The sequence below is a fragment of the Vespula vulgaris genome, chromosome 3 (genome assembly GCF_905475345.1).
Source record: "Vespula vulgaris chromosome 3, iyVesVulg1.1, whole genome shotgun sequence".
NCBI lineage: Eukaryota > Metazoa > Arthropoda > Insecta > Hymenoptera > Vespidae > Vespula > Vespula vulgaris.
Genome location: NC_066588.1, coordinates 3,514,055 through 3,533,836, shown reverse-complemented (window position 1 = coordinate 3,533,836; position 19,782 = coordinate 3,514,055). Strand labels below are relative to the sequence as shown.

The 19,782-nt window shown below is 28.6% G+C and overlaps 1 protein-coding gene across 2 annotated transcripts in view; it reads right to left on the bottom strand.

The window, feature by feature from the left end:
- Positions 1-18,212, bottom strand: part of LOC127062864 (uncharacterized) — a 250,092-nt gene extending 231,880 nt beyond the window's left edge. Inside the window, exons 1-3 of one of the 2 annotated variants that reach the window (XM_050991800.1) lie at positions 17,412-18,212; positions 17,212-17,271; positions 2,820-3,054 (exon numbers count right to left, since the gene is read on the bottom strand). In XM_050991800.1, coding sequence (XP_050847757.1) covers positions 2,820-3,054 — 235 coding nt within the window. In that variant the 5' untranslated portion in view covers positions 17,212-17,271; positions 17,412-18,212. Of the gene's footprint in view, positions 1-2,819; positions 3,055-17,211 lie in introns of both variants that reach the window. The other variant, XM_050991799.1, reaches the window with a different exon arrangement.
- Positions 18,213-19,782: the final 1,570 nt, after the last annotated feature.

The following is a 19,782-nucleotide window of genomic DNA, read 5'->3' as shown; positions in this document are numbered from 1 at the left end:
ACCGAGAAAACTATATGAAATATTTACCTACATATTGTACGTTTGTATCTACGTTCTCTTATCATTTCAATAGAATATTCCAATAGAATATTTCGGAATTATATTTAACACAAAATAGAAAATATATGTATGTATATTAATAAAAGTCGTACAATTAATATTCGACGATAAGAATGAATTATTTAAAAAAAAAAAAAAAAAAGATTTCAATCCAATTTTATCTCATAGAAAAAAATTTATATTTAATCCATTGGAGTTGTTATATCTGCGTTAATGAATTTATTAATCAATTTAAGTGAATTATATTTGATAGAAATAATTGAGCTTAATTTTATTTTTACTGAACGAAAAGAAAAAAAAGAGAAAGAAAAAATAGAGAGAAAGAAAGAAAGAAAAAGAGAGAGAGAGAGAGAAATAATTTAGCTGATCTAATAAGTTAATAAATCTAATCAAATAATAATAACTTCGTTTATCGATAAAAATCTATAAATTCAATTTGTTTCTTAATTTTTTTGTAAAAAGATAAAGACAGAGTTAATATTAAATTAGAAAAAAAGAAAATTAAAAAATCGTAGCTCGTCGATGTTATCGAACGAAAAGTGAAAAATAAATCGATCTTAAACGAAAAAAAAAAGAGGAAAAAAAAAGAAAAGGAACCCATAGATACAAATTATTTCTCCAATTTATATACTAAAATAAATTATTAACAAATCGATTAATTTATAACGAAAGATCGAACACAGATATAACATATAATTAACATTTTTATATCGGATCGTTCAATATTTAATATTTAACTAAATATAACATATGTTTCCTAAAATCCAAAAAAAAAAATACACATATTTTTTTCTCAATATAAACAATAATAAAAATGTTGTTAAAAATGCAATGAAGCCTGACCAAAATCGTCTCCACGATTGTCTCTGAATATTTAACCGAGGCATTTTAATAAACGTCCAAAATGATGTATCACTCGGGTAGACCGTGGTGATGATGGTGACGGTGGTACGAATACCACCATGAATATAACGTGTCCTTGATCGTAGTATATAGTATAACGCTCGTGTATTTCCAACGCTATAGATGCAGTTGACAATATTGCACGATTAAAGCAACGCTTTACCATGGTAACTCGTCGTTCGGTTTCAACGACAAAATTTCACCATAGATTAATAAACCTACTGTTAAGTATATATATTTAAATAAGTGTATGTGTATATATGTATATAATTTTTTAATGTTGGTATATTGGGAATATATTATTTCAATATGGTGTATAGTTAATAATAATATGTAGGTATAGAATATTAATATATATACTAATATTCTATAAGTATACTTTTAATAATAAATAGTATAGTTTACTAATAGTATATTCCTAATAATAAATATATATATTATTAAGAGTATACTATTCAAATGTGGTATATAATTAATATTAGATACGATATATGTTTGTATTATATCAGGGATATATTATTTGAAATATATTTTTTAAGATATATTAAATATAATTTTTCAAAAATATTTCGTAATATCAACAGCAATAATAATGTTATAATGATATAACAATAATGCTGTAGTAGTAGATTAAAAAAAAAATGCTAACAAAATTTAACATTCGTCAGCATTTATTAAAAATAATTTTATAAGATATATATATATATATATATATATATATATATATATATATAATAAATATTTTTTAAGATATGTATATTAATTATATTATCTAAATACGATACCATATTAGATGTATTATTTAACGTATATCATTTAAAGACAAACAGATGTTCCAGATAATATGTTTCAAAAATATCACATAATGGTAATAATATTAACATAATAATAATAATATAGTATTATTAAAGGCTAACAAATTTGAACGATCCTGAGAATTTATTATATAAAGGAATAGGGACAATAGTTTCGAAACTGATCGCTAACAATTAACAATGTTTTATGCTAATATGGTACTAAGGATAGAAACACGGGTGTTCCATTACGTTTATAAATGATCTAACGATCGACTAGATCGGCATATGTTCCTTTCCAAATACGATATCGTATATTTAAAGCAACGATTTCACACATCGTAATTTGCCGTAAATTGTTTCCGTAATATTCCTCGTTATTATAATGATAGGATCTGTACGATCATGGAAGGGACGACAACGGGGGATAAGGGGAACGGGGGTAAGCAAAGGGGTTGAAAATGATGACGTTAATGCGATCATATGTTTCGTTAAAATGAATGCGTATTATGATCATTCTCATAACGTAAATCGGGATACAATTTGTCGAATTAAAATCTATATCAATATAATTTTCCCTCGAATCGAATTTAACGTTACGCGTGATAGGATACGCACTTCTATATATATATATATATATATATATATATATATATATATATATATATACACACATATAAACACATACATGTATATATATTAAAAAAATTATTAAAATAAAAATTTACTAACATATAAATATTTAAAAATCAAATTATTAACATATGAATTATATATATATATATTCTTTTCATTCCTAACATATTAAGACAACTATTTTTTTATTTTTAAATTATTAAAATATTTTTATTATTATTATTATTATTATTATTATTATATATAATATATATAAAATATTAAAAATTTTTTTAAATATATATACATATGTATATATAAATTATATTGTATATCGTGATTATTTTTTCGTTCGATAATCAACCTAAATAAAATATTTATTATGTTTATAGAATAATTTATTATGAGAATGAGCCACGAATGAATAATAAAATATATATTACTTACCGATAAGTTTGCCGAATTGTGCCGGAGGTTTCCATTCAGGATAATGTCGTGGAAATCGTGCTCTCGACCAATAAGTTCTCATAGTGATCTTGTACAATGCTAACTTGTCTTGTCTATCCTGACTCTCTTGTCTGTCCTGTATCGAAGATCCGCATTGGGCAACCACCAGGAATATATGGAAGCCCAATAAAAACGTTGATAGCAATGGCCATCGTATCCACGTTCCACGAAACATCTATTTGAAAAAAAATTGTTAATATATATATATTTTTTTTTCTTAATACTGTAAAAAATTTCAATTTTTTTTATGGGAATAAATGTTTTTTCTAAGCAATGTTAAATCGTCATTAATTATTAAAATTTTAGTTATTTTTATATTATTGATATAGGAGTGTAAAATAATTTTTTCTTATTTGTAAATCGTCGATATAGAAATATTTCCTCGTTAAAATTATTAACGTATCTTTTTAGAATTTTTCTTTCTTTTCTTTTTTTTTTTTTTTTTATTTATAAATTGCTACATGCAAACGTTTTTTTTTTTCTTTCTATTTTTACGTCACTAACGTAGGAATATTTTTTAACTCGTAAATTACTGACGTATAAATAATTCTTTTCTATTTTGGTAATTTCAACGCACGAATATTTTCTTTCATTTATTTTCTAAATTATTAATCTATCGAATTACCAAATTTTATTTATGTATAATAAAATATATAATAAATAAAATGATTTTTATAAACGATATGAAAATTTTGTTTCTTAATAATTTTGTTTAAAAAAGAAAAAAAGAAAACAAAAAAAAAAAAGAAAATTGAATAAAAATTTATCTTCTTTCTTTTTTCGTTCGCTCTTAGTGAGATTTTCCCATCGGCAAAATTGAGAAAATCTTTTCGTGAAAACTTATAAGATGACTTTTACTTAGGTCAAAGCGGTAGCCTGATCGAATATTGCAAGAAGGACGATCGTTAATTTAGCTAACGAGCTGTCGTCCTTTAAAATTCCATAGCGTGCCGGGTTAAACGTGTCGATCCTAACTATCGATTTTCTCGGGACGAAGTAACTCTAGCAATATCTCATCCACCAACCCAATCTAGGTTTCTTCCTTTCAAATTTAATATTCAATGGATATCAAACACTCTAAGAACCTAATCTAATCTACCTTATATATCACGTTACAAAGAGTATATATGCATTTCGTATAAGTGCTTATGTTCGTCGTAGATCTTCACGTAAGACAAGGCAAATATTTTTATTTACTGCGATTGATCAACGTATCGTTATTAAGAAAATTTATACTCCTTCATTCGTACATCGGTATATGTTACGTGTAGATTTTTACGATATAAATGATAATAATAAAAAAATGATCTTTCAGAATGAAAAAAAAAAAAAAAGAAATCTTCCGTTCGTAGTGATTAATTATGTTAATTCGAAAAAAACAAAATTTATATATACCTACGAACGTCTAACGAAAAATGATTTGGTATTAACAAAAAAAAAAGAAGAGAGAATTATAATTAATATAATGAACGAAATAATTATATATATATATATATATATATATATATATATATATATATATGCTAATAAATAGGGAAACTTCAATAATCAGAGTTTTACATTAACCGATAAAAACTAAATGAAAAAAAGAAAGATTGTCTAAAAAAGAAATTACAATTTCTAAATATTCCAAATATATGTTGATTCCAAAAGAACGAATTAATAATTATATATACGCAAGAAGGAAAACTTCATTCAACAAGTATCAAGGACCTATTGTCGATTCCCATAATACGAAATAATTATAATCCATATACTCATATAGAAAAAAAAAAAAAAAAAAAAGAAAGAGAGAAAAAGAAAAAGAACTTCAATACTCACAATTTTACATTAACCGATAAAAACAAAAACGAAAGTAAAAAGGATCGTATCCGGAAAAAAAAGAAAGAAAAGAAAGAAAAAAAAAACGAAAAAAAAAGAAAAAAGAAAAATTCGAAACATTCCAAAAGCATAAACGAAACGTTGTCGATACGCACAGAACGAAATAGCCACACATACATATTCGATATTAGAGTTACGAGGATAATAGAGATACGAAATCGATCTGGAATAATGAAAAGCTCGAGAAAAGGGGGTTTGTTGGACTAGACGCATAAATTTCGCGTGCGGTGATCTTTCGATGGTAAAAAAAGAAAAAAGAAAAAGGAGGGGAAGTTGGAGCAGAAAAAGGAGGAAAACGAAACGAGGAAAAAAAAGACACCGACAGACAGAACGATGGAGAGAGAGAGAGAGAGAGAGAAGAAAAAAAAAAGAAAGAAAAGAAAAGAAAGAAAAGAGAGGAAAGAAGGGGAAAAAAGAAGAAGAAAAAAAAAATTGTAGGGATCAATCGGTGGGCCGAAGCACGAATCACGAGATTAGCCTCGTAGCGGCATAGCAAATGGAACGAATCCTATATCAGAGAGATGGAGGAGAGGTAGGGAACGAGGATTGGCCAGGTAAAGAGCTCATAGGGATCGTGTTCCTCTCTTCGATCGCATGTGCGTTCCCATGTGTGTTCGTAAATGGATGTATGCGTAAATGTGGATGAGTGCGTGGGAGTTGGCGAATGTGTATTCGTGTGTATATGTATGTATCTGTATCTATATGTATGTATCTGTATGTATCTATATCTGTATGTATATGTGTAAGCGAGGATGTGTGTGTATGTAGATGAGTGGGTGGATGGGTGTATACCGTGCATCGTCACAGCGACGCGTCGTGTTTACATATGCAAATTCGCGAGTGTACTCAAAATTCAAATCGCATTCAAATCGTTTCCGATCGGACGGCGCGCGCCTCCCGCGAATCCACCAAATTTCATAGCTCGACGCGAACCTACCGACTCTCCTCTCCTTCTTCCACGAGCTAGTCAATCGAGGAAAAAAAAATAGAAAAAAATAAGAATAAAAAGGAAAAAAAAGAAGAGAGAAAAAGAAAAAGGAAGGAGAGAGAGAGAGGGGGGGAGAAGGGAAAGAGAGAAAAGAGAAGAGTACGAGTTTGGTTTTGGATAGGTGAATAGATATTCTTAAGACGGGAGTTAAGGCACGTGAATTTGAGGAAAATTATTTTTTACGTTCACATTTTCTCTTTTTCTTTTTCTTTTTCTTTTTCTTTTTCTTTTTTTTCTTCATTCTTCTTTTTCTTTCGTTCGCTAGTTCTTGCTTGCTTGTATTTTTGTTTTTTCTTTTTCTCTGTGAATTTTTCGACCGCGTGCCTTTTTTTTCTTTTTTTCTTTTTTGCAATCTTCGATCAAAACCTGACCTGCATTAATGTGAAATTCGTGATAAAGATTAATGTTGATTATAAAACGATAATCGTTTTAAATATTATCATTAGATTTCTCATATTTGATTTCCGATTGTCGATCATAGATCTAAATTGAGAGAAAAGTTTTCTGATAATGTACTTAATATCGAACGTGTCATTAAAATGCTATTAAAATTTATTAGAATAATTCGAGATGAATGACTCGCCACGTTTCATATGTAAACTTTTAGATTCTTGATTTTGCGATTTTACGCTTTTCAACGATATGTCTAAATTATACATATATCCTTAATAAAATTTGTTCGATATGTCATTCAAATGATATTCGTATTTATTATCGATAAATCGAACGTACATACACGTTAATACGATCTTTGGATTTCTCATTTTTGATTTCTCGTTTTCAACGGTAAAACTAAATTACAATACGTTTCTTAATAATATCTCTTCAAATGTGTCATTCAATCGTTATTCATATTTATTACTATATTCCGGATATATACGTTTATATGAACGATTATTTTCGATGCTTCTATTCGATAAATTTTCATCGGAAAATTCGGGACGTATGTATGTAACATGAAAAACGAAACGCGTATAGTGTCATGGTGCTGCTAGGAAATGGATACGCATATCCGACGTGAAAAAAGTAACGCCTTTAAACGAGTACCAAACTATGCTATTTACGATCTCACATGCATATGCATGTACATATATATACATATATACACACAATACACAATACACTCGTACATACGTACGTACGTACGTATAAGAAGTTACTAGCATGTATTTCATTTGCTATTGCATGTATTTTTTACTTTTTTTTTTCTTTCTCTCCCTCTTTCTTTTTCTGATTTTTTATTTCTTTTTTTTTATTCTTACAACATTTGATAGCAATACTATAATAAAAACAACAATATTTTAATTATTCAATTTCTTTTTTTCATTAACTTATTCTGATCTACGAATGAAGCTTTCTTCAAAATGGCATAAAAAGAAATGGAAGAAAACGTGAAAATATAAAGGAGAATAAATATATTTGATTTGATTATTAACTTTGATTTATGCATTTGATCGTAGAAGATAATAAATAGAGATAATATAGAATAGATAGAAGATAATAATAAAAAAGAACTATGATAGATAAAGATATAGAATAGAAAAAAGAGAAGGGAGAATGAGAAAAGAAAAGAGAACGAAGAAAATATAAAAAGAAGAAAAGGGAAAGGAAAAAAGAATAATGATAATAATAAAAACGAAAAGCGAAAAAAAAGAAAAAAAAAAGAGGAAGGAAAAAAATTAGTATATACAGAACAGAAAAGTATAAAATAGATAAACGAAAGAAAAAGAAGTAAAGTAAAAAATGAAACGAAAAAAGAGAATAAGATATGAAAGAGAGAGAGAGAGAGAAAGAGTTACAAGAGGGAAAGAAAAACACTACAGGGAAATAAAAAATAGAAAAAGTAAAATAATAGAAACAAAACAGAGAAATAAAGAATATATATATATATATATATATATATATATATATATATAAAATGAGAAAAATAAGAAGAAAATGGAAAGGAAAAAAAAACAGAAGAAAATAGAAAGGAAAAAAAGAATAAGAATTCACAAAGAGAAAGAGAGAGAGAGAGAGAAATAGAAAATAGATGAGCGAAAATATAGAAACATAAGCGAGAAATAGAAAATGGATAAAGCGAAAAAGAAAAAAAGAAAGAAAGAAAGAAAGATAGAAAGAGAAAATGGAATGGAAAATGGGAACAATCAATGTGAGAAAGAGAGAGAAAGAGAGAAAAAAGTGAGACTGAGAGAGAGAAATAGAAAAATTGAAAAAAAGAAAAACGGAAGAGATATAAAGAAAAGGTAAAGAGAATTTAGAAGGAAACGAAAGAAGGAAAAGAGAAAAGAAAAGAAGAAAAAAAAAGAAAAGAATAGAAAAGGTCATTAGAGCAAGAGAGAGAGAGAGAGAGAGAGAGAGAGAGAGAGAGAGAGAGAGAGAGAGAGAGAACAAAAAATTAAATCAAGAAAAAATAAATGAAAAAGATAGAGATAAATTATGGTCGGTCGTTATATAAAAGTCGCGTTTATCGATTTAAAAAATAAGTAAGTAGGTAATTGTTAGTCAACAAGTGAGTCGATGTGAGAACGTTCAATTTTGTGGCCCATTTTTAATTCAGTGTAAGGTTAAAACAACAAACAGATTGTGTTTTAACGAATACCCATCTAGAATATCTATTCTATTAAACAAACAGGTTAGTTAACGAAGCCCATCTCAAACGTGCCAAGTTTACCAAAGGGTCTCCGTAAAAGTTATAGGACGTATTCGGTGAAAGGCTAATTAATCACTTTTCACGGGTGTGTGAAAGAGAGAGAAAGAGAGAGAGGGAGAAGGAGAAAGAGAGAGAGAGAGATGAAGATAGATAGATAGATAGATAGATAGATAGATAGATAGATAGATAGACGGAATGAATGAGAAAGAGAGAGAGAGAAGAAGAAACCTCCGGAGTTTCGATTTCAATTTTCGCGGTAATCGCGTTAGATCTTCGAAGCGAAATCGACTACAGCGCCACTCGCTTCTTTAAAGTGAAAAAATTTATTCAATTAAAATACAACTTTTTCTTCGTTCGTTCCGACAGTTGTTTGCTACTTGGACCAACGTTAAGAAGACGAGAAAAGAAAATGTGTGTGTGTGTGTATGTATGTGTGTGAGTGTGTGTGTTTATTTATTTCGAGTGGAAATTTAGAGAAACTCAACTCCTTTCAACTAATCCAACTCTTTTCGTTAGTCCAAAAGTCCTCTCCGAAAATGTAAAACATTATTTTAGCAATGACCTCGTATAGGCTTTTTTTCGTTTTCTTTTCTCTTTTTTCTTTTCTTTTTTTTTTTTTAAGCGACTAACCGTGCCAGTACCGTTAGAACTATCGTGGCAACGAGCCACCTTCGTACGAGCTAATTTTTCTCTTACTATCTCTATCTCTATCTCTCTCTCTCTCTCTCTCTCTCTCTCCCTCTCTCTCTCTCTCCCTCTCTCTCTCTCTCTTACTCTTTTTGACTCTTTTTTTTTCACGTTTTTACTCGTTTACTTTTACTCTTCAAAGAAACTTTGCAATGATGGATAACTATTTGTTTCAATTCCAATTCCTGCATATATATATATATATATATATATATATATATATATATATATACATATAATAATTGTGAAATTTTATATTTAAAAGAAGAAAGAAAATTATTGAAGATACAATAAGCAACATTAATATAGATATATAACATCGAAAAATCCGACATCGCTATCACTCGTAGCAAATATCACTCAACACAAATTACAATTATTAATGATAATAAACGACGTTAATTACAACAGTTACAATACCATCGTAATTACTATCTAATAGATAACATTATTAACGACGTAAGATTTCACTGATATAAATGAAATATTTCGACAATTTTAATACAAAAGCACGATATAATTAATGTACACTATAATAACAATTCAATGCAAAACAATATAAAACTACAATTCAATGTAAAATACAATACAATACAATGTCCCATTGAAACAAACAAACAAACAAACAAACAAAATAAAGAAAGAACGCGTATAAAATAAAATCTTTGTTCTTAATTATAAATCTCCTTTCTCAAATTTTTCAATTCCAAATATTTAATCAGCAATTTCTATTTCATTACAAGATAGTCACATATGTTTAGTTAGGATTGTAAATCTCTTTTTCAGACAATGACCTCGACGACCCTTGCCAGAAAAATCCCTCCACCGATCCAGACACAACCCCTCTATCGTGACCTAATTCCACAGACGTGATATTTTCTTATTAAATTAAAGAATAACGCTCGGGAAACAAAGTTTCCAATGTGTATTCGCCGTTCTCGTACACTCGCCGTTAATATTCAAGGATACGACGGAGGCTTATCGTCGCGAAGAGAAAATTATAAGAAAATATTGAATATTTGTGTACGGTTTTAAAACAGAACTCTTTCTTCTGTCGCCATCTTTGAATCTAGTTGGATAGAGAGGAAGTAACGAAGATAAAAAAAAAAAAAGAAAAAAAAGAGAACCTTCCGCTTGACAAATAGGGGATACACTTGAGAATGTAAGATTATAAACATATTTTCTGTTTATACGTATATACATACATACTGAATTATTGTATATTATATAATTGTATAACTGTGTTGTATGTGTGAATTTATTTTGAAAAGTATAATTATAAAAGTATTCTCTGTATGTATTTCTTGATTATGTACGTATATATACGTTGTGTAATACGTATGTATATATATGGTGTTATGTGTGTGTGTATGTATTTGTGTGTTGTGTATGAATGTGTGAAAAGAACATCTCGTTCGAAAAGCTTTCGCGACCGTTTCAATGCCTTCTGGGAAGTAAACGATTTCCTAGAAAGATGGAGCGATATATAAGTATATGTGTTTTGTGTGTGTATATATATATGTGTGTGTGTGTGTGTATATAAAAATGTAAAGTTCAGAGAAAGAGAGAGAGAAAGATTCGTAAGTGAGGAATACCGACAAAATGTCGACCAAGAGGAGGACGAACGAAAAATATCCGAGACAAAATTTTCATGTTGTAAATCGTTGGTTCCTCGACAAAACGTTGGGTCCTTTCTAAAATTCAAAAGACGTTGAAATGATAAAAAATGAAATAAAAAAAAAATAATGATGATGATGATGACAATAATACGAGAAAAAGAGGAAATGCTATCGACAATGTTGCGATTTACATCCAGTGAATTCGTCAACATAAATCAGATATTCGATCTTTTTCGATTGCCTTGATCATGTAGCATTGAATGAAAATTAATACTATTGGATTGAATATAAAAACAAAATAATAAATAAAATATAATATTATATATGAATGTATGTAAATGTGAAAAAAGAAAAAAAAACAAGAGAGGACAGAAAAGTGTACTTTACATTTTTTGTTCGACTCTTTTTTTCTTTTTAAGTATCTTTTAAACAATATGAAAAACAATATGTGCGTGCGTTTGTGTGTGTAATAAATGATAAAAAATAACAAAAAGAATTATAGCGCATAAATGTATGTAATTATATTTCATTATAAGTCACTCATTGTCATGATAAAATATATAACAATAATAATAAATAACAAATAAAATATAAAACATAAAAATATGTAAGTATACTTTTCTCTCTTATATATTTTTTAATCACTCTTTATCACATGCAAAAAAAAATAACAAAAAATATATATATACATATATAATAAATGATAAAAGTATGCATGTACAATTTCAATTTTTCTTTTATTTTTCTTTCTATATATATATATATATATATATATATATATATATATATATATATATTTTTTTCTTTTTATCTTCAACGATCACACTCTTTATCTTCCTGATAAAATATTCGGCCATGTGATTTTATAATTCAACCAATAATAAATAACAAAACATTGCAATGTCGTACGTGACTTCAATCGCATTTTCGCATGATTTCTATCTCTGTTATCGATGTTTATTTTTCCTATTTGTATTCTTTTTTTATTTTTGTATTATTATCATTATTTTTTCTTTTTCTTTAAATCCACAAAACGATTACATTTCGGTCGCCTGCATTAGTCGATGATCATCGATTTCGATTCTACAAATTTTCGCTGAGCCGCATTACTTGCTCTATTGAGCCATCGGTTGAACAAAAATAAACTAAATATTTTTTTTCATCGATACTAATTGTAAACAATACCTAAAATCAATGAGAATTGATTTTTATGACAAAAATAAAACGAATAAAAAAATAAAAGAAAAAATAGTACGGGAGAAATTAATTGGATTAAATGTTTCCTTCTGATTTGAAATAAAACGAACGAACGAGATAGAAAATTTGCTAGAAAAGAAATTTTAAATGTTTATATTGAATAGGCATTTGAAATTGCATAAAATTACGTTGTAATTATTTAATAATATCATAATTAATAATATCATTACAGACGTAATCATTTAATAAATTAAATTTGTTTTCTATAAAAGTATTTAATAATAAAAGTATTAATATAATTCGAATATTACACGTAATGATAAAAAATTCGAGACTGGGTATTCGAATAAAAGGATTTCATTAAAAATATTCGAATACTTATATTCGAATTCTATTTAAAAAAATTTTTAATTATAATGAGTAATTTAAATACTCGGAAATTCAGTTAGTAAGAGCACTTAGTACATATATATATATATATATATATATATATATATATATATATATATATATATATACAGATATACAGATAGATATACACATAAACTTGTTACTCATTCGACAAAATTTATTTCTCTTTCGTTATAACCAGTAGCAACGAACGAGTTCGTCGAGTTACGTCAAGCAACAAGTTGTAAAATACGCATTCGGCCGTAAGTAATGAAATACGTGTTTGAGTGCGCGTTTCCTCTCGAAAATAGATCTCTACTATTTCTCCAACAAAAATTTTCTCTTTTATTTTATTTTTTTCTTTTTTCTTTTTTTTTTTCCCCCTTTTTTTCCCCTGTTTATCGACAATAATATCGATAAGTGATGTTTGTATTTATATCATTTATTTCTTCCAAGTAATTACTTTTGTTTTTATCGAACGATTAAATTTAAATAACCTAATATTATCGTATTAAATTATACATGTAATTTATCTCTAATAAATTCCGATTAACATTTGCATATACTGCATCACGCATATATTGATTTAAAAAAGACAAGAAAAAACAAAGGGATGGAGAAAAATTTCAACGTACATATCCATAGATACGTAAAACAATAGGTTTCTTTTCTTGTATAAAAAAAAAAAAAAAAGAAAGAAAGAAAGAAAAGAGAAAAAGAAAAAGAAACAGAAAAAATAAAACAAAAATGGTTGATTCTACGTTCGACTGTAAAAATGAAAAGTATAAATGGTAAAAATAAATAACCATTATGTATAGAAAAAAAAAGGGGGAGGGGAATGCACACACGTTCGTATGCAAAAATGAATTAATCTATTATATACCTTTTGCGACGAACTAATAAAAAATCCGCCATATTATTCTCTCTCTCTCTCTCTCTCTCTCTCTCTCTCTCTCTCTCTCTCACTCGCTCACTCACTCTCTCTATTTTCCACAACTTACACAGTCGAGATATTTCGTAACGATGTTTACTCGAGAAAACCACTGATTAACTTTAAACTTAAAGTTAGTACCACTCTTGGAATGATCGCGGTAGAAAAATACGAGAGAAAGTTTTCTAAACAAAATGAAAGTTTTTTCTTTCTCCGTTGATAATTAAATAAAAACTGCATAGAGAAACTAAAACAACTTTTTTCTTATTCTTTTGAGGTTAGAATTCGAAAAATGGAAAAGAGAAATGTTTATTATTGGTTACGAGCAATAAGTGAAACAATAAATTATTTTACATCTGCTTCTGCCAAAAAGTCCCTTAGGCAATTCTACAAAATTTCAATTAAAAGTTAGTCTAAAAAATCTCGAAAAAGTATAATTGATTTCCAAAATGAACTAGAGATTTTTTTGTATCCAGATCGTATCAAAAATTTCGACATTATTTATAGGCCTACCCAATATATATTCTACATATATCTACACACACACACACACAGATATATACATATAACATATATCCATATATATATTTATATATACATATTTATATCCATATATATATTTATATCCATATATATATATATATATATATGTGCCACGCGTACACACACACATACATATTACACATACACATTACATGACGATAGAAGAAATGAAAAATATTCGATTTCGACTTTTCGGGAAACTTTTTCGTTCTGTAAAGTCCCTTATACGAAAGTTCCTTTCTTTTTACATTGAACAACTGATAGAAACCGAAAGAGAAACGAGAGAGAATACGAGAGAGAGAGAGAGAAAGAGAGAGAAAAAGATGAAAATAGAGAAAAAGAATATATTGCCTTTTCTTTCGAACGAAATTTTAAACATTTTCATCGTATAAGATTTCAATTCGTTCGTTTAAATTTTCTTCCTTAAAAAAAAAAAAAGAACAGATAGAAAGAGAGAGAGAGAAAGAGAGAGAGAGAGAAAAGAAAAGAAAAAAAAAAGAAAAAAGAAAAAGAAAGAACGAATCGAGAGAACTTTCGTTCGAACCAACCAAGGTATTCTTTTAAGTTCGTTCAAATTTTTTTCTCTAAAGAGAAAAAGAGAAAAAAAAAGAAGAAAGGAAAAAGAAAGAGAAAAAAAATCCTCAAACAAATGCGAATCGAACCTTTCCGTCCGATCCAATAGCATTCTTTTAAAAACAGATATTCCCATTGGTTGTTAGTAACCAATGTTAAATGTTTGAAATATGTTAGAACGGTTTAAGAAATTTCCTGTTTAAAAGAATTTTATCGATTTTAGAAAAAGAAACTTTTAATCACGGCTTAAACAATTTTTAAAAATCGATTTTCAATTAATGATCACGTTAATACGAAGGTGACTATTTCTTTCGTATTATTATTTTTCTTTTTTTTTTTCGTCGGCTCGTAGTAGATCTAACATCTACATCGAATCGATTTAGAATCGTTTATCAATCAACTCTCGACAGCAATTTACAATATCGAATAGGTCGTGAAAAATGATCGTTTTTCGAAAAGTAGGTCTCGCTTCGTAAAAAAAAAAAAAAAAAAAGAAAAAAAAAGGAAAAGAAAGGAAAAGAAGGGAAAGAAAAAGAGAAAAAGAAAATGTTTTGAGAAGAATCCGTTCTTAATAATTTACATTTCATCTCGGATACATTGTCTATGTACATTTATAAGCACATAGAACGTCGAAAACAAATTTTATTATATATGTACCAATTCGATGCAGTACACGTATACTCAGACGCGCGCGTGCACAGTAGACAGACAGACAGACAGATATCATAATTTCGCTAATTTATGCATAAAAAGTTCAAAATAAACTTGATTATACAGCGATATCCAATTCAGTCTATATACGTATGTATATATCTATATCTACTTAAAAAGATATATATATATATATATATATATATATATATATCAATTATATATTAAATATATATAACAATTATATATTCAATTTGATAGTATAAATAATATAAATATAATAGTAATGTTTAACAGTATAGTAATAATAATAATATAAATTATTGAATATATTATATAATAATATAAATGGTTCAGACAAATCATATTATATATATATATATATATATATTATGACATATATATATTGATGTATATATATATATATAATTATATGTATATCACATGTCTTATATTTATATTACATGTATATATACCTATTCAATTAATTACGCTTATATATATAAAAAAAAAAAGAGAGAAAGAAAAGAAAAAAATTATGCACATATGAATTATAAAAACGTTAGGATCTTTATATCGGGTCCACATTGAAGTAGTTAATCCCAAGTTGTTTCACCCTTGTTGGTAACGAGAACGCGATAGTGGATTCGTGGAAAGACTATGGGCTATACTTCCACTCTAACAACAGGTGCGGCCGTGACAACAAGAAAAAAAAGGAGGAAAAAAAAAGATAAAAAAAAAAGGAAAAAGAAAGAAAAAAGCACGTAAATGGAACGAACAAACAGAGAAGCTTTATATCTCCACTAATACATACGTTGTCCCTATAAGAATACGAGTTCGCGTTAATGGAATTTGCGATTTTATCGAACGTGCAATCATTTTTCTTTCCTTCGGAAATAATAATTTAAAAACATTACTTCTATGAGTTTTTTCGTTAACAAACGAAATATATGTGCAATTTTACAAAAAATATAACAATACAATTTTACAAAGGTATAACAATGTAATTTAACAAAAAATATACAAAGGTTATATTATTTGCAATAATATAACAAAAATTATAAAAATGTAAGAATAATAAAAAATATAATATAATAACGTACGATTCGATTAATTCGTGATTCGATTTTCTACATTTTTCTAAACTTGAACAAAAAATTTTCTACGATTTCTCATGAGTTTAACAATCATAATTAATAACCAACGAGCGAGTTTTCACGAGTTAAAGTAGAAAAAAGAAAAATATTATTAATAATTCCTATGCTAACTTTCGTAAGTCATAAAATCGTTCAATTCTTTTATCAAACAAGAATCTAATTAATACTAACGAGTTTTCACGAATCAAGTTTTGCAAAGTAGAAAAAAGAAAAAAAGAGAACTACTTTTTCTATAAATTTTCGTAATTTCAAAAATCGTTCGATTTTTTTTATAAACAACGACCATCGTCTACAAATTAAACAACTTGATTAATACCAACGAGTTCTCGTGAATTAAAGTTTCCCCAAAATAGAATAAATTTTTCTACGAATTTTCATAAATCATAAAACCGTTCAATTCTTTTTTTTTTATAAACGACATCGTATAACTCAACGATCAATTCTACAAGTTTTCGTAGATCAACTTTTCCGAAATAAGAAAAAAATAAACAAAAAAAAAATTAAGAAAAGAAAAAAGAAGAAAAACAAATCTTTCTAGAAATATTTATGAATCAAAAATCGTTGGTGGTAATTTCGCAATTAATTTTCATAAAATCGATTAACCCAACGAGCTTTCATAATGGAGTAATAAAGATCGTTAAAAAAAAAAATGGCGGACATGAAACGATAGTAATAACCTATAAATCAATTATAACGAAACACTCGAGTCAAGGATAGCAAAGAAAAAAAATTGAGAAAGAAAAAGAAAAAGAAAACAATAAAACTAACGAATTTTGGGTTACAATGACTACTCGAAAAATGATCGTTACAAAAAAGTGATGGTTACACCATCGATACAATTACGAGGTTAATCAAATTCGTAGGTGAACAAATAATGCGAGTAGTAGTTAGGTATTTATCGTTTGACCAATTGACTAGAAATGTTAACTAGTACCAATCGAATATCCGCATGTAGTAATACGATACAATTACAAAGAGAGAGATAGAGAGATAGAGAGAGAGAGAGAGAGAGAGAGAGAGAAGAAAGAAAAAATTAAAATAGAAAATAGCGGGAATTTTTACCTCGTTCGACGAAAGGGAAATAAAAATCTCCAGCAGAAGTAACACGATTTTTCTCTTCTTCTTCACGTGGTATACAATAAAAAACCGCGACAAAGAGAGACAGATAAATAGATGGATAGATAGATAGATAAATAGATCGATAGATAAATAGATAGATAGTTAGATTGATTGATATATAGAAATTGTAAACTGAATAACACCTCACATATCACACAACATTATTTTCGAACGCAACTACGATTTTTCATCTCTCTCCCTATAAGAACAACAACTCTCTCCGTCCTCGAAGGATCCGAGAGAATGAGGGAGAGAATGGAGAGAGAAAGAGAGAGAGAGAAAAAAAAATTAACCGAAAGAACAAGAAACGAAGAGAGAACGTAACTGCGTGCGTTTGTTAAAATTAAAAAAAAAGAAAGAGTGGGGAAAAAAAGGGAAGAAGAACAATCGAAAATGATGAGATAATTAATGAATAATTAAGAAAGAAAGAATGAAAAATAAAAGAAAAAATTGCGTTCAAAGAATTCACAGATTTCCAGTGTCGATTTGTTCGCGCACGAATTTGGACTCGTCGTCTACGACGAATCAACGAACCAACGAACCGACCAACGACGAACGTACGTATAAATGCGTGCGTACGTGAGACGAACGAACGTAGAGAAATAGAGAAAGAGAAATTAGAAGCAACGGAGCTTCTCACGTTTCACGAGGACGGCCGTCGTACGGGTGCAAAAAGCACGCAAGCACGCAAGCACGACGAACGTACGAACCCTTTACGCGCGATTTTACGAAACGCGTACGATATAGAAGGACAAAGAGAGAAAGAGAGAGAGAGAGAGAGAAAGAGAGAAAGAGAGAGGGAGAGAGAGGTAAGGAAAGTAATTGACTGATTGACTGACAGAGAGAATGAGCGAGAGAGAGACGGAGAATATAGGCAACGATTTAAAAAAATCCAGTACGAAGACGCGTGTCCTCTCTACTCGAGGGTTAACACGATACTGCGAGAAACGCGCCGAGCGCCGCTTTTGCCCGCTCTCTCGCTTGCCGAACGCACCCCCACCACGACCACCGGAGCTTCCATCCCCCCCACCACCCCCACCACTATCCCACTACATCACTCGTCGCACGCCGCAAGCCTAGCGCGCATGTCATTGGCCGAAACGCCGGCAACGATCAACCGATTGTTTCTTGATAATTTTCTTTTTTCTTCTTCTTTTTCCTTTTTCCTTCCTTTTTCTTCCTTTTTCCTTCGATCGTTCTTAATCGTTACGTTCTAATCGTATTCTTCGATAATCTTCTTTTCAATCGTTTTTAATTATCTATCAAGGAAAGTATATTTCTATGGAGTAATGCTGCGATAACGTCTGTTCTTTTTTTTTTCTTTTTTTTTCATTTCTTTCTTTATTTCTTTTCTCGCGCGAAATCGACGAATTTTTATTTAATTACTTCTGAATCAACTCGAGTTCGAGCAATGTACTGTTGTTTCTTTCTTTTTCTTTTTGTTTTTCTTGCTTTGTTTTCTGTATTTTTAAGAATCTTAATTCGTCTTATTACGCGTTCCATTGTTGTTTCGGCTTATATAGTTATGCAAATGATACTTACGGGTCGTAGAATCAGCTTCCATCGAAAATACTTCGCGTACTTGTTAAGACGACGAACGACTGATTATTCGTTCGACGAGCACTTCGATATTTTCGTTATTTCGAAATTGTTATCGAAGGGAATGAAGAAAAAAAAAAAAGAACGAAATATGTGAAACTGTTCGAGCTCGATGAGTTTAGAAAAAAATCGACGAACCTCGATATCAATATGACGTGTTATACATTTAGCGTCCGTCTCGTTTTTTTTTTTTCAGAGTAAAAGAATGTTCTCTTTTATTTTCTTTGTTGTTTTTTTGTACTTTTTCGAATATATCGTATATGTATATATATATACATATATATATATATATATATCATTTTATATACATCACTACATACATATCATTTTTCTTATCGAAGTTATAATTATGTACATATATATTTCTATGTACTATTGTACGAATATTAAGTCATCATCCATATCTGATCTCTAACACACATACAAACGATTCTTACTCACACATACTCGATTAGCATGCATAGTTCGTATCATGATTTACACATACACACAAACACATACGATTTATATGCATGTACGCACATATAATTTACACATATACGATTTTGATATACACGTACACGATTGTACACATACGCGTACACAATTGACACACACATACATATACGACTTTACACACAAGTACACGATTGCATACACACACACGCGTACACAATTGACACACACACACATACAAACATACATGATTTTACATATACACCTTTGACACACGATTGATATACACACTCACTTACATACATACAGAGTATATATACTTACATACACACACATACACATATACTTACCCATTTGCATACACATATTTAAAGAAATGTAATTAACGGTAACTTTGTGAAAGAGGGAGAAGAGAGAGAAAGAAAAAGTAATAGAAAAGAATACAAGGCATACGAAAGAGTAAACTAATTGTTAATTATG